Consider the following 15,875-nt stretch of genomic DNA (forward strand, 5'->3'; position numbering starts at 1 on the left):
TAAAGGCTCGCCCCCAATTTTGGATTTGGTCCAACAAAATTGTGCTTCAGAGAGCAGAAAAAGCATCAATACAAAGGGCTGCTTGCAGCTGTATTTGAAGATGCTTTTTCTCACCTACCTATAGGAATGTGCTTAAAACACCACTTCATTTACCTCATTTACCTTTCCTTCCCCAAATTTCACCCATGTGCAGTCAGCCATTGGTACAGAGAAGGAAAAGCTGCTCAGGATGTTTACAGATTAGACCATGGGCATTTTGTCTGAACAGTTTCTTCCTTGGGAAAGTCTCCTGACAGTTTCTTTAAAGCTGCTCCGTTCTAAACAACTTCAGTGCTCTCAGGATAAGGCTGAATCTCCCCTTCCTCAAGGTAACCTTATCATGGTTCATTATTCAGTATGACTTGGAAAATCAGAGCAAACATGCACTGAGTGTTTTGTCACCACTGATGACACACTGGGAGAACAAAGCTCTCCAAACTGGTGGGGTGGGAGTAGCTTTGGTCTGAATAGGACAGGGGCACAGTTCATTACAGTGTCCCATAGCCTGGAAGCGCACACTGTGACAGGTGGAGATCAATGCCAGAGGCTCTGGCCCTTAATCCCCAAGTTAATCCATACCTAACATCCCTAAACTGCACCATACCTCTAATGCCCCATTCTCCACTCCTAATTGCACCACATCAACCTCACCACCTCCATCAGCTGCTAAGATTGTGAGTGATACAGCTCTTGCACCATGTCACTCAGGATAACTGTCCCAGGCATCCGGGAAGCTCAGAGGAGGCTACTTCAGAGATCAAGCCTGCATCTTCCCACTTCCACACCTACACGTTATCAGCTACAGCTCCATTACACACAGGCTGCCACTGCTGTCAATAATACTGTCACAAATAACTGGATCCATGCCACAGGGCAGCCTACAGCTCAGTGCTGCTGGCAGGAAGTGTGGCACACACCAGCTGCCCAGGGAAGAGCTTCCTGTCTGCACTGGACTCTGTGCATTTGCCCACACAGCACAGCTGTGCATCACAAGTGTTCGGTCATCACAGCAATGCTGTTCTCTGTAATTCAACACACAGTCTAGCCCTTGAGATCAGATGTTTCCTGGCGATGCTTGGTGTAGCTGTAAAAAAAGAGTTTCATCCCAGAGTCTGAACAAGAGGTGGAAGAATATGACAGAGGGTGGCAAGGTGTATGCACAAAGAATGTTTATAGATCCAGGTATTTTCACTCCTGTGAAAACCTGCCTGAACTCAGAAGGGCAGATGACATAAACTGGTAGCACTTGAAACTTTAGCCTTGAACCAATATCTCCAGATCATCCAGAGAAAAGCCCCAGTCCTGGAATTGTCTGCACCTTAACATCAAAGCATGGCAAGAAGATGAGGAAGAACTGCTGCAATCGAAACAGATGTCTGAAGTGTCTGGCCAACTTCACGAGGCATTTGGGTACCTTTGGTTTTAGTTCTGCAAGTAAGATTTTGCTCTTTGCAATCCTTCCTTCAGGAACTGGAGGTAAGTTGCAGTAGAAGGGTCATCAAAATTGGCTGAGAAACTAAAGATACTACTTTCAACATCTTCAGGCTTCATAGAAGTAATATCCAGGAAGTAGTTGGCATTGATATGGTGGATCTAGGAGAGAAAAGAGAAGACTTTAAAGGCCAGCACAATTTCCCATCTACTGCCTTGGCCTCCAGCCGTGGCACAGGGGACAAGACTACAAAAACTCTTAAAGAATCTCAAATTCTTTGCAAATGCTAATTCAGCATCTGGGAGTCACGTTTCTATTTTACGGTCAAAGATGAATGAAAGACAATGGTCTGTTCTTTCCCTTTCGAATCCTGACCCCTCCATTTAGGTTAAGAAAAATAAGAATGTGATTTGGGAGGAATCATGCAGGCATAAAACCTAGCTCTGAGTGCAAGTCGGCACATGGCAGCCCAGCCATGCTGACTGATGGGGTGCATCCTCTCAGACCAGCATACCTCCAAAGCCAGCATGTGTGTTTAAAATGCCTCTGTGCCTTCCATTCCCCAAAGGAAGTATGACAGGGGCACACACAGTTCACAGCAAACTTAACAGGCTGTAACTCACTGAGTTGAAGCCTCCCAACAGCCCACAGCCTCGTGTAGAGAGGAGCCACAAGCAAGGACAGCGGGAAGTCAATGCAAACATTACTAGCTAAGGTCTGGCTAGTGTGGGGGACAGATTAGGGATGGCAGGATCCTCCAATGCAGACAGCTTGGCTGCTGATGCATTGTAAAACCCCACAGCATGAAGCATCAGGAGCTATTGTTGAAATACATGGCAGAGGTGGTTGTTGGGGGTACACCCAGAGAAAAAGATAAACACACCAGAAGCTGCTGCTAAGAAGAAATTTTCTCCTTAGAGTATGAACACAAAGGACAGTGGGTACAGGAAAAAAAAGCCATAGTGTCTTCCTAAACATCACTAGCTCCAGCCACAGATGAGGAAATGCAAGTAGATGCTAGGTTAAATTGTATTTTTTTTTCCCCTAGAGAAACTACTGTGAGACTCTGACGAAAAGCACTTGCTGCTGTCTGTCACAGCATCCATGAGAACAACACACAGTCCTACAGAGGTTTCAGGAGCCAGAGAATGGAGTACAGAGTACATGCTGAGGGAGCATGCCACTCGCTTCAGGCTTTGCAGATGAGAGAGTACATTCTGGTGGGGAGAACCAAGTTCAGCTGAAGAGGCAATGATCATACCACCGTGCCATTGGGGAGGCAGATGATCATCTCCACGGGGAAGTTGTATTTTTCAAGGTGCAGCTCAGCCAGTTTGCTGTAGAACTCATTCTCTCTGTTTGTCTGTAAGGAAACCCCAAGGAAACACATTTGTAAACACGGAAACTAGCAGAACAGAGCAGGATGAGTAAACCTAACATGAGAAGAGGGGGCAGACCAAAGAGCCATAGTAGCAGTCTCTATTTTCATCATCTGCTTTACTGTTCCCTTGCCAGTGTCCTGCACCCCTCACACATTTCTGCTATAGCTTTTCTCCTTCAAAAATAAAATCATCCCAATATTGGCAGTTTCCAGGTGCACCAACAGTCCAACACAGTTTTTCCCAGCATCTCCAGCTCTGTAACCGACTCCAATTGACAACAAAGGTTGAGGGACAGACTCATGAGTGGGGAACGGTGCAGCCAGGAGACTCAGAAGTCAGAGAGCATTTGGTTACTCCCTGAGTTACAGAAAAGTCAGCCTGCTAATAGCACAACAAGCCTTGGACAGGGTTTGAAGCATCTGGGGGCAGTGAAGCATCTGGTGTGGCTTTTCATACCAGCACCATGACAGAGAGAAGGAGATGACTGTGCTATTTTCTTAGCCTGCCTCTATCTAGTGTTTGTTTTGCTACTGTGGTTACTAGAACACACAGGGCTTGGAACCAAAATTCCTCATCTGCACAGGTGTGATCTCCTCTCTTCTGCCAGCACCTCTGTGCCAAGCACCACCTGTGTTCACCAGCACCACACACAAAGAAAGCAGATGGTGCTGCAATGCTCACCTGCAGCTCTTCCAGCTCCTTTACAAGTGACCAGCTGCTAATGAAGCTCTCATTCAGCAGAGCGAGGATGGGCGAACTTTCCAGGACAGTCTCCCGGAGAGTTCGCCCCGAACCTGGGACACAAAGAGAGGCAAACAGTTTGCAGTGACTCCAAGCTGATTACTGCCATGATCCACACCTCAGCTAGAGTTGCTGCAGCGGCTGGCTTAGGCTCCCCCTAACCTGGCACACTGTCTTATTTTCCCTCTGCTGACTGTTTTCCATAGTTTACTGCTTCCAGTGCATGCTGCTGGTAGAGAAGACTCACCAGAGCAGACCCCACTGACCTGCACAACAGCACAAGGACAGGGCAAGAATGTTGTGGAGGCTGACTGGTTTGCTTTTCAGGAAAGAGCAGACCCTGCACATCCACCCTGAATGCCTTTTGCCTTTCATACTATGCAGAGCAATCCTCAGAGTTTTTAAAGGTAGACAGGACTTAAGATATCCATACCTCTTCCAAACATTACTCCTGTCTAATGTAGCATGCAAGTTATTGGGCACATAGAGGAATAGTCACACATCAGGACAACTCCAGGCCCATGTCTAGCTCTGGCTTCTGTGCAGGTGTCAGGAACAAAGCAGAGAGCAGTGTCTCTTCTACTCTGCAGATGCTGCCTCTACCTCAACAGACTGAGAAGGGAAGAGGAGGAAGACCAGACCCTGCAGCTCAACAAAGGCACCTGAAGTACTGAGTTGTCCTGGGCTTTTCTCAAATAGATCTAATCCTGCCACTGGGGATCTAAGCTCTCATCACTAATTCCTCACTTCCAGCCCTTTTCTATTCAGACATATTCAGTACCAAAATGAGTAACAACATTCACCACTAGCTCCCTGACACTCAGCCCTTCTCAGACCCAGAATGAGGTACATAATTCCTCCAGCCTTTGTGGGAGTGTCCCTCACCTCAGCAGGATTGGTCATCCAGGGCACCCCACAGCAGGATCGAGTGCACCAGCTTCTTTTCTGCTTTTGCTCTCTCAAAAGCTTCTGTGAAGGGAAGATAGGAGACCTGGAGACAGAGATAGGAGATCTGAGACGCAGACATGGAGCAGCCCATCCCAAATGTAAGTCCACACCTGCCACACCCCACAGGTGACGTACAATGAGCCACTGTAGTTCCTGTAGATCAAAGCAAATTATAACCGTGGTGCTCTCCCCAGGAGGAACTTTCATCCTCCCTCACTACAAGGTCTATATGGTGCAGAGAGGCACTTCCTTGGCAAGAACAATCTCTTTTCCTGCTGACTTTCAGCTGCTCATCTTGTTAGTGCTGCTCAGGTAGGACATAACAAGACATAGCAAGTCTGAAGCAATAACTGTGTTACCATGTGACCCAAAGCCATTCCTTTAGGAAACATTCAGGAAGATAAAATTACCCTCAGGGTCTGACAAATAGCTGAATATACAGTGAGATTGTAACAAACCCCTCATAGCAAGTGGGCTTTTATTTGCACATCCAACTTTACACACTGCAGACGGACTGTAAATGTGCTTCTGCAGGCTGGGAAACCTCAATCTCACTGAAATAGCTTAAAAAATGCCTGAGAGGGACCGGCACAGAGACTGTTTCAATCACTCAAATGAAAGGAATTTTATTATCACCTGAGCATATGAAAGAGAAATTTGCAGGCTCAAGCACGAGGAGGCAGTCAGTGAAACACTCCTTATCTAAGGAAGGAGTGACAGGCATCTGTTCCACTGTCAGATTAAATAGTTTGGGTGACCCCATGCTATAAATCTGTGGTCACTGCATGATGCAGCAGCATAGGGAGCACACACAGAGCTGGAGGCCCTCATACCACACTGAATGCTGGTCAGGTTGCGGTCTATGATTTCTGCTGGTCCTCAAAGCGACTGGACATCTCAGTAAAAGTGATCTGCCTCAGTGAAACATGCTGATGAGAAGGACAGTTCCTCACCTTCTTAAACGGATACATGGCCACTTCCAGCTTCTGGGCTGCTTCTTCCCAGGGGATTTCCTGCTGCCAGGTTATCTCTTCAAACACAAACTGAATAGGCTCCCCTGAGGGATCCCTGCTGTCAATCACATTTCCGTTCTCATCATAAATCACAGAGGGGACCGAGGGCCCTGTGGATTCCAGCTCCATCTGCAGGTGAAGAGACTCACAGTCAGACCCTGTGGATATTCAGCTGTGGGTTATTCTGTACACCAGGACAGGATAAAGATGCAAATTAAAACTATACAGCTTCTAATGGAGATAGAGACCTATGTCTCCTGGAGCTGCACCTGATCAGCTGTAGATTTGTTTTATTGGGGATTAACAGGAAAGCAACTTCATTTCCTTCAGTTATTACCTGCCTGTGCTATCTAGATTGGAAATGCATGAGACTTGTTCACTATGTGTAGCTATCTTCTGAGTGGAGATTTTTGACTGTGGGATATCAGACCCTTAAAATCATTAGAATCTCTAGAGCTAATCCTGTTCACATGATCAGCAAAAGCCCTTATATAGTTTGTGGCTATAACCACAAAAAGGTGCAACAATGAAAACTGTTCAGGAGCTCCCCTGTAGAGAAACTATTTTTTAAAATCTGTTTCCACTAATTTTGCTATTAAAAAGAAACACGGAATTTAGTTTAGGAAAAAATGGGACTGTTAAGTCCAGATATTCAAAATTCTGACTTATGCTTCCTGTCCCAAGAGCTGGGATTACCACAAAATAGAGGAATAAGCTCATGCTGGTTCCAAATCCAGACACACTGTTGTACACAGAGCCCTCAGGGCTCAGAGCTGGCGTTCAGCTCCCTCTTCCCTTCTGCCTGTCAGTCACCTTTTTAAAAATAGAAAAAGTCATGTGACTCCACAGGGTTAAGATTCAACCCACAGAGACCAACAGAGGGGCATAAAAGGATCACAAGAGCTGGAAATAGTCACATTGCTGCAAAGGACATACACAGATCGACCGAGATTATATTATTATACTGAAGCATTCAACAGAAAGCTCTAAAAAGCAAGGATAACTGAGGTTATGCAGCTCAGGTACACAGCAGCATAAATCCTTGCCAGGATACTGCATGTACACAGAGGACTGAGTGTGGTTACAGACCTGAGGCAGGTAACCTATATCCACTTCCATGTTGCTGCCTTCACTCGCCCCATACAGCCACTCCATATCAACGTTCAGAGACCTGCAAGATGAACCCAGTATGTTCAGCCACCCGAGGCTAAAGCTGTGCATGGAAAATCCTAATGCTCTTCTTCCATGGCCCACACTGAGGCACAGAACCTCTAGGTTCTTAGAGAACACAGTGTTCCCTGCACAAGATCAGCAAATTCCCATTCAACATTTCAGGCAAATGCACTCATACCTTTAAGTAGCATCGAAGTAAGGAAGAACGAGGTATATTTTCACATCCTTCCCTACTAGCACTTAACTTGCACGTTCAGATCCCACTGAACTTTTAAAAGCGTTTTTTTTTTGGAAGCAAAAGGCTTTTTGTAAGGAGTTCTGGCAGAGCTGTAAATGTCTGCTTGCTCTAGTGAATGTGCTGACAGAGCCATAAGGACAGAGTCACCAGGATTTTAAAATGTAATTTTCTCTCCTGCCATCACAGGCAACGAGAATTGAGGCTCCTTTCCCCTAGAACACTTCCAGCTGCTTGCCAGAGAGCAGAAATGAGACAGTGTGAAACTACACACATAAAATGAAATGACAAGCAAAAATGTTTTGAAGCGTGTGCATCAGAACTGATGCACTTTCAGCCAGGCACTGAGATCATCAGGGGCTGCTGCCTCTTCACACCCTTTCCATCTCTCCCCATGCCCCAAGTACAAAGGAATGCAGCTCCTGGGAAATGAATCAGACCCTAAAATAAGTCAAGGATTCTCAGTGTTACTGCAGAGATGCACGTGCCAGTGTTACAGGCAACTGTAAAGCTCATTTCACTCAGATTTTCCATGGACTTGGCTGAAAATCATCAGCTCGTCTAGCCCACACACCCAAGGAGCCTTTGCTTTGTACAGCACAGGATCCCAGAGTCCCTGGGTTCCACTGAGCTCCATCTACCATAATCCTCAAGTCCATTCATCACACAAAAGAACTGCTGTACCTCTTGTTAGGGACGAAGAGCTTAAACTCTCGCACATGGGAAGAATCCTTGGAGAGGACGATGTAACCTGTGAACTGGCCTGGGGAAAACCAGAAGGGGAAATCTGGTGGCTCATTCAGCTGGAACTCAGCATGGATCCTGAAACGAGATGGCAGCCATCAGCACCAGAGCAGGGAGGAAGAGATCACGTGCTGCAGATGATGGCAGAGAGAAGTGATCTGCAGGCATGAGAAAGTACAAAATCCAACCACAGGAGAAAGGTTTGGTTCAAAAAGCTTTTCATGTCACACAGCAAAAAAGGTAAAAGAAGGGAGCAGATTCCCAGGGTCAGCAGTATCACTGGTACTGACGCCTTTTGGAAGTGGGCAATAACTGTACATTCAGGAAGGATGAATTACATTACGAGTCCCTGAAACATAGAAACAAACTCAGATGCCCTCAGTCTCCTTTTAGTCTAATTGGAGAAATAATAGTTGTATTTAACAAAGACAGTAAAACATGAGAACAATTCCACACAAACCTCCCTTCCCTTGGAGAAACGCTCTAACCCCCAGTTAAAGAAAATCTAATGAATTCCTTGCTACTCAGACTCTCCTTTCAACCAGACACATTGCTAAGTGATAGCATACTGGCTGTGTCCTGGATCTGGGCAACACCAGGGACTCAGTGACCTTGGGAGCACAGGTGCCCCTTTGGGCATCTGGAAAGCAACACACAGCAAGAGCTGGCTGGAAGCCACTCTGCTCCAACTCCAGCCAGGGCACATCTCATCTAGTCTGGGAACAGGACTGCACACACAGTGACACACATGCTCTCTGGCCCTGGCACACAGCAGCCTTCTCCACTCCCCTGAGATATGGTACAAAACAGAAGCATCCCCTTCTCTATCAGACTGGACCCATGCTCTTACCTGAATGCTATGGTATAGTAGTAGGTGCTGATGGCTTGGATGCAGGCCACAGATCCCTGGGGAGCAAAGCGGGTTTTTACGAAGGGGCGTGGGTGGAACATGCTCAGAAGCCTGTGGATTATGATCTATGGAAAGAATTGTAAAAGAATAAAAATGACAGTGCAGATCACAGGTCAGATGCAGCTCCAAAAGAACACCCCCCCACACCCAAGGTTAGGAAGATAGGAGATTTGCTGTGACTTAAAATTAGCTTGGAGACCTAATAAAATCAGGAGATAAAGCAAGAGGTTTTATTTAAAAATAAATCCACCTTCCATGTTTTGTTTTTTTTAATGCTATTCCTGTTGTTCACAAGTTTCCATTATCCCAGTTGGGTGAATGAGCATGCTAAACTGATCTACGAGGCCGTTATCTAATCAATACTTAAGACTCTGAAAGAGTGAGTATGCAGTCAATAAACCCAGGCTGTGAAGGTGGATCAGTATGTGATCAGGGACACGTACCCAGGCACCCAGGGGAGGGCGATATCCACACTGGCTTTACAAACTACATACAGATATGACTTCAGTCCTCAGTGAAATGCCTCACCTCCGGATGGCAAGCAAGACATGACCTCATCCAAGTGTTTTCTGAATAACCCATTCCCCTCCCTCTCAGGAGAGACTAGCCTAAGAACCCAAGCACTTAAAGCAAAATGAAGTTATTCCAGTCAGCCTTACAAATGACAGATACCCTGAGATGTTGCCTGCTTTCAGTTTTTATCTCTGATTTAGAAGACAGTGCTCCTAGCTTTACACTGCAGCCTTTTTGCTGCGTTAGAAAGTCCAGTGAGACATACTGCAACAGCCTTGCCTACTCAGTTTCTCTGGGCTATAAGGCACTACACGTTCATACAAGCCACCCCTCAGATATATAGAAATCAAATTCTGTATCTCACCTCTTTGCCTTTGGGAGGCGGAGGGTAAAACCTGTTGTTGGAAAGATATCCAGTGAAGATGTTCAATTCACTAGGAATTATCCACCACGGATCGCCAAGATCAAGTTTATTCTTCGGAGGAAGAAAGGCTTTAAACTGTCTGGCAAACATCACACTCTTAGGAGACACAGGGGTAGTCCAATTCCTCAGCCCAGAAAGTGCTACGTGAGAAATCTGTCAAAAGATAGCATTAGAGCCTAGCCTATGCTCCTCACACTCACAGCAATGCTGATGGATGCAAATGTACTTAGGAGGAGAAAGGAAAAAAAAATGTACATTTTCAATTCTCTGCACCACCATGAACACCACCAAATAGTTCTGTCAACTTTCAACTACATGAATAAAGTGTGGGACAGTGAACAGACCATGACACCACTGCTTCTGGTGGAGCCACCTTGGGTGTCTGCTTCATGGGAAGAGCATATTCAGTGGGACACAGCGGGGATGAACGCACTGAAAACAATATAACACTGTGAGCTCGCTGCTCAAAGCGCAGAGCTGGACAAAAACAATGTGATGGGTGAACAACTGGCTGACAAAGGGGTTTAGGAAAGGGGGTCACATCGAGCTGGTGGCCAATCATCACTGGAGATCCTCAGGGCTCCATTTTAGGGCCAGTTCTCTTCCATGTTTTAATCAACGACTTGGGTGCAGGACTTGAAGCTATACTGAGCAAGTCTATGGGTGACACGAAGCTGGGAGAAACTGCTGACTCAGGGGTAGAGTGGCCTTGCCCGTGCTTATTCCTGGGGATGCTACTAGCCCATGGGATGTGGTTACATTTGTACTTATGGCCCTATACATCCTGCAGGATACATACTCCCAAGAAACCGTCTTTGCTCTTTGTCATTGTTTCCATGACCAAAGGTTGGAACTTAGCCACAATGGACAACGTCTCCCCATTTGGATCAGGTGCATCCTCTTCAAAGTCTGAAACCGGAGTCACCCCTAGACAAGGAGACAGAAATTTAAGCAGCTGTTTCCCCTCCCTCCCTCCCCTCTTAAACCATAGTGAAGCGATTATACATTTTTCCTGGCTAATCTAAGAGCACTGGGAGCTTCCCAGCTGTCACCACGCTGTGTGCAACAGGGAACCCACCAGAACTCACAGGCACCCCTGGCTTTTGCTACATGAACTACAGGGAAGCCCTTCCTCCAGTGGATGACACTCTAAACCCCACGGCTGTTAAACACTCTTATCTAATCTAGGAGGGAAAAGACATGTGCTCCAGTCAATTCATTAAACATAAGCAAACAACTCTCTGTATTTCAATTGTACTGTTAAGTTCCTCTGGGTGTTATCATCACCACGCTTCCTCCTGCTTGGCACCACCAAGAGACATTTGCTACATGCTGATACAGCCTCCAAACGTGACCTCTCACAGCTGCAGTGAGAGAGACAGCTGCAGCAAGAGAAGCATATGATTGAAATGGGATTCACTAATGGTGTCAGCCCAGCCTGGGCTGAGCTGTATTTGTTGCATTTACCCATCCCAAATCTCCTATAAGCTCTAGACAAAGCAACTTACATGCTCTGCTAGGCCAGAAATGGGACCTCTAGTCTTATAAAAACTGAACTTTGACAGAGTGGCGTCTAGTGCTTAAGCCTTTCCATTAGCAGTCTATCTTCATGTAAGCAAGACCCAAAACAGCACCCAGGAAAACAATAAAGACATCAATGAAAGCTGCTTTCGCTCAGTTTGTGCAGAGAGAGTTCTGCAAGGCAGCCAGAAACGTACCTGTCAGCTTTTCAGCTATTGGCTTGAACTCTTCTGGACTGAGGTACTGATCGTTGTTTGTGTCCAGAGAAGAAAAGAGAAACAGTCCCTCACTGCCCAAAGACTTCAGTGCCAGCTCCTAAGATTGGGAAGGAAGGGGAAATGAGATTTCACTCCTACCTCTCCCAGAAACTCGTTCTGAGCACTCAGCTTCTGAGTTAACTTGCATTCTTTCCAGACCACAAACAGCAATCAAATGAAAAGATTTTGCCTCCTGTATCAGGACTAGGCCAAGATTTCATCTCCTTGCTCCACAGGGACAACTATCTACCCACACATCTCAAACCACCTTCTCCAGACACTCCTGTAAGATCCCTGTGCCTCAGTTTCTCCCTCTGTATCGCTTGGTGTGACAGCCTGCAGAGTCCACATGGAGGTCCTCCAATGACAAACAGCAATGACACGCATTATAATGAAAAGTCTCACTTGAAATGGTCCCAGAAAGGACCAAGGCTAGACTCTTCTAGCCATTTCCACTCTGCAGCACTCAGCACTGATGGCAAAAGGACAACTTGCAGGCAGAGAGAGCTCCACATTGTGAGGGGAAGGGACAGCAATTGCAGCCAGCAGATCCCCTCCAGTCTATTATTTTGGGGCACCTTCCCCTGCCACCCCGGTAAATGCCTAAAGCTGTAAGGACAAATCTCTGACACTTGCTGTTCAACTGTTTGTTGTTTACTGCACCACTATCATCCCCACAGCTCCTGAACTAGTTTATTTATCTGCCTGCTACCAGCCAGTCTGAAGCAGCAGTAATGCAGCCCAGAAGGTTTTGTTCCCATCATCTGCAGCAACAGAATCACTTAAGAGCCTCCCAGGATATATTCAGGACTGAGCAGACAAAAAATAAAGATATTGGAATACAAACCAGAGATCTGGACTCAGACATGACTGAATAAAGACAATAATCCAGAATACAGAATGTGGAGCAGAGCACACAGGAGCTACACAGCTGCAAATAGGAGTAAAGGAACATGAGGGTTATTTATCCACAAAGAGGAGCAACCCATTCAGGAATCCGCATGTTTCTAAGGCAAAAACGGTGCCTTTATTCCCCAGATAAATTGGGATAAATATACATGGGGCTCTATATAACAACATTTTCCTGAGCAGCTGCCCTGTTACCTGACAGCCAGGTGACAGGGTTGTGTCACAAAGCATTGGACCAGGCTCCAGAGCTTGCTTGGGCACAGCACATCCTGCAGCACAAGTGCAGGCAAACATGCAAGCTGTGCACAAGGGCAACCTCCTCTGCACAGCAGGCCATCCTGGCTGTGTGCTAAGCTCTAATGAGACAGGCCATGTCCTAGGCCTCTCCACAGCGCATCAATGATTCCCTGCTGATGAATCTTTCAGACTTTCTCTCTTCTTTTGCACTTCAGAGACAGACCTCAAGGGATGGAAGGCAAATGAGCGACAAAGATTTTAGCTGGTGAGACCACCTGCTGCTGTAGTATTAGGAAAACGACATGATAATTTGCTTAACAGGGCTGGAGGCAGAAAGAGAATCAGTGATGTCCCACACATGAAGAACATTTCTGAGCAGTGAACGCAACAGAATACGAAGAAGGGAATGTGGGTGCCAGGTGTTAGACATCACTATCTAACAAACTGCAAGAACGGAGAGCCTACTCTAAAAACTTGAACCATATGTTTTAAGCAAGCTGAAGAAAAGCTAAAAACTTCACTCTGTACCTGTTTTGCTCTAGCACTGCCCAGTCACAGCCTGCCTGTCCCCTAGGAGATTGTGAGACTGTGATTCTGTGGCCACATCTGACCCCTGGTTGCCCCTGAGCCCACCGGGATCCACCAGCACATCTGGAATCAGCTCAGCATGGCTACCACTGCCATCATGTTGGTGACCATCTCTATCCCAGTGGACACCTCAGCCCTCTCCAGAGAAGGAGAGGCCACAACTTCTTTGGAAAAGCCTGTTCCAGTGTTGCTACCCTTACTGTGAAGTTTTTTTTCTCATGCTGATGTGGTACCTCCTATGTTCCAGCTTACACCCATTGCACCTTATCCCATCGATGGATGACACAGAGAAGAGCCTGGCTCCATCCTCCCGACACTCATCCTTTACATATTTATAAACACAAAGCTCTCAGTCTCCTCCAAGCTCAAGAGCCCAAGCTCCCTCAGCCTTTCCTCATAAGGGAGATGCTCCATTCCCTTAATCATTACGTGGCTCTGTGCTGGACTCTCTCAAGCAGTTCCTCATCCTTCTTGAACAGAGGGGCAGCGATGGGTCCCTCAGTCTCATGACTGCCTCCTCAGCCCCATAACAGCCTCCTCAGTCCAGTGACGGACCCCTCAGCCCCATAACAGCCACCTCAGCCCAGCGATGGGCCCCTCAGCCCCATAACAGCCACCTCAGCCCAGCGATGGGCCCCTCAGCCCCATAACAGCCACCTCAGCCCAGCGATGGGCCCCTCAGCCCCATAACAGCCACCTCAGCCCAGCGATGGGCCCCTCAGCCCCATAACAGCCACCTCAGCCCAGCGATGGGCCCCTCAGCCCCATAACAGCCACCTCAGCCCAGCGATGGGCCCCTCAGCCCCATAACAGCCACCTCAGCCCAGTGATGATCCCTCAGCCCCCTACTAACCACCTCAGCTTTATGAAAGCCACCTCACCCCCATGATGGACCCCACGCTTCCCTCACTCCAATACAACCCCAAACCCCCTCCATCCTCCCCACAGCCGTGTGGGCGGCCACCTGAACCCGCGCTCCCCTCCCCCATTAGCGCCTCCGCTCCCACCGTCCCCTCAGCCCCAGCACGGACGCGCTCCGCCCGCCATTTCCAGAGTGCCCCACCCCGCCATCCCGCTACCTGCTGCCTGGCGGCCTCGGCGTCCCGGTAATACTTCACGGCGGCCAGCGCTGCCAAAGCGGCCAAGGCCAGCGCCAGCCGCGACGGAGCGCCGCCGGGAACCGCCATGGGCTCAGCGCGGCCGCTCCGCCATGGCCGCGCCGGAGTGGGGGCGGGGTCCGGCGGGAAGGGCCGCGCTGAGGGATGGGCTCCGCCCGAAGGGGGAAACGCAACGTTGTGCTGCTTCGTGTCTGTGTGATGTATCGGCCGTGGGGGCCGTGAGGGGAAAATGTCCTTAACTCTGCGTGTTTTGGGTTTCCGAGTGGCTCAGGTTGGAAAGGACTGTTGAGGTCATCGAGTTGGGCACCACATCCACTCAGGGTTTTAAACACATCCAGGGATGGTGAGCCAGCCACCTCCATGAGGAGCCTATCCCAGTGCTTAGCGGCCCTTTCTGTAAGGAAGTTTTCCCTTCATCCAACGTAAACCTCCTCTGGTGCAACCTGAGGCCGTGTCCCCTCGTCCTGTCACTGTCACCAGTGAGAAGAGACCAACCCCAGTACCCAACCTGACCCCTGAGAATATCACTCCTCATCCTATCACTATTACCCAAGAGCCGAGGCTGCCCCTCTCCCCTCCCCCCCAACCCCCTTTTTTCAGCGAGCTGGGGAGAGTAATAAGGTCTCCCCTGAACCTCCTCCAGACAGACCCATCCCAATTTCCACTGCTGCTCCCCATCAAACCTGTGCTCCTGTCCCTTTTATCAGACGATGGAAGTCTCACTTGCAGGTGTTTTCACAGGGATTGAAGACCTACGCCTGAACAGCTCGCTTTGCAGCCCCAGGATAACAGTTCTCACCTGCAGTCTGGATGGAGCTGGCACTGCTGCCATCCCGCACTGATCCCTGCTCCTTGCACCTCAGCCTTCTCTGAGTCACTTCCACCATCACCCTGATAATGGACATCGATGACAGCACAAACTTCAACACTGTGTTCTTCGAGCTCCTCGGTGCAGCTGTCACATTGCTTCTTAGCACTCGATTGGCCAAGAGGTATACATTTAGTCATTTTAATCTTTTCCCCATCAGCCAGTCTGCTGCTCTTCCTTACAGGCAACCCTGCACTGCACTGCAATCTTGATTGCTTGGGAAGATTTAGCGCCGTGTTTTGCTGCCGCAGGGTTAACCATGCAGGATGGTTGAGCTCCCTAAGGGTAGCAGGAAATGGTAGCATTTAATCTGGTGAAGCTTCTGCTGTTTCCTAAGCCTTCCTCATCATTTCTGTTTTAGGTTTAAGGACTGTTTTAGTTAGAGAGCATGACTGGGAGCCATGAAGAAATCAGTCTGAGCTGCTGAAGGAAGAGGCTGTTAACCCTGAACACAGCCAGGAGCATGGAGCTGTGAGAAATTCCCAGCACAGGCAAAAAAGCAATGTGTGTTTTTTTGTTTTTTTTTTTTTTCTTCATGCAGATCACAGTGAACACATCTGGAGGGAACAGGATGCAGGTGTTAAGTGGAGCCTTCTCTTGGAACTTGGGTAACTGCTCCCCTCTCTGCCACAGATGCCCGTGAAGCCCGTGGTGTTTCTGTTGTAGTGATGGTGCATTAAACACAGCACAACCAGTCAGTTAAAAGAGGTTATTCTCACACATTAACACTGGTCTGGCCTCACTTGAATACTGAGTGCAGTTCTCAATTTAAAGAGGGTGTTAAGATGCTTGAATGTGTCCAGAGGAAGGCAACAAAGGTGGT

The 15,875-nt window shown here is 48.0% G+C and overlaps 1 protein-coding gene across 2 annotated transcripts; it reads right to left on the bottom strand.

The window, feature by feature from the left end:
* Positions 1-1,191: 1,191 nt before the first annotated feature.
* On the bottom strand, positions 1,192-14,292 carry SELENON (selenoprotein N). 2 transcript variants are annotated; one of them, XM_065744468.1, is made up of 12 exons: positions 14,146-14,292; positions 11,273-11,390; positions 10,354-10,481; positions 9,495-9,707; positions 8,558-8,682; positions 7,648-7,785; positions 6,645-6,726; positions 5,496-5,684; positions 4,480-4,585; positions 3,535-3,647; positions 2,736-2,834; positions 1,192-1,632 (listed from the first exon to the last, which is right to left on the bottom strand). In XM_065744468.1, exons 1-12 carry the CDS (start codon positions 14,251-14,253, stop codon positions 1,462-1,464), a joined length of 1,590 nt encoding a protein of 529 aa, XP_065600540.1. In that variant the 5' UTR covers positions 14,254-14,292; the 3' UTR covers positions 1,192-1,461. The 2 variants fall into 2 exon arrangements, with proteins under 2 accessions (XP_065600540.1, XP_065600539.1); XM_065744467.1 differs by having other exon boundaries at positions 2,733-2,834.
* Positions 14,293-15,875: the final 1,583 nt, after the last annotated feature.

The sequence above is a fragment of the Cyrtonyx montezumae genome, unplaced genomic scaffold, assembly GCF_038088225.1.
Source record: "Cyrtonyx montezumae isolate F1298 unplaced genomic scaffold, pur_monq_1.0 scaffold_31, whole genome shotgun sequence".
NCBI classification, from domain to species: Eukaryota; Metazoa; Chordata; class Aves; order Galliformes; family Odontophoridae; genus Cyrtonyx; species Cyrtonyx montezumae.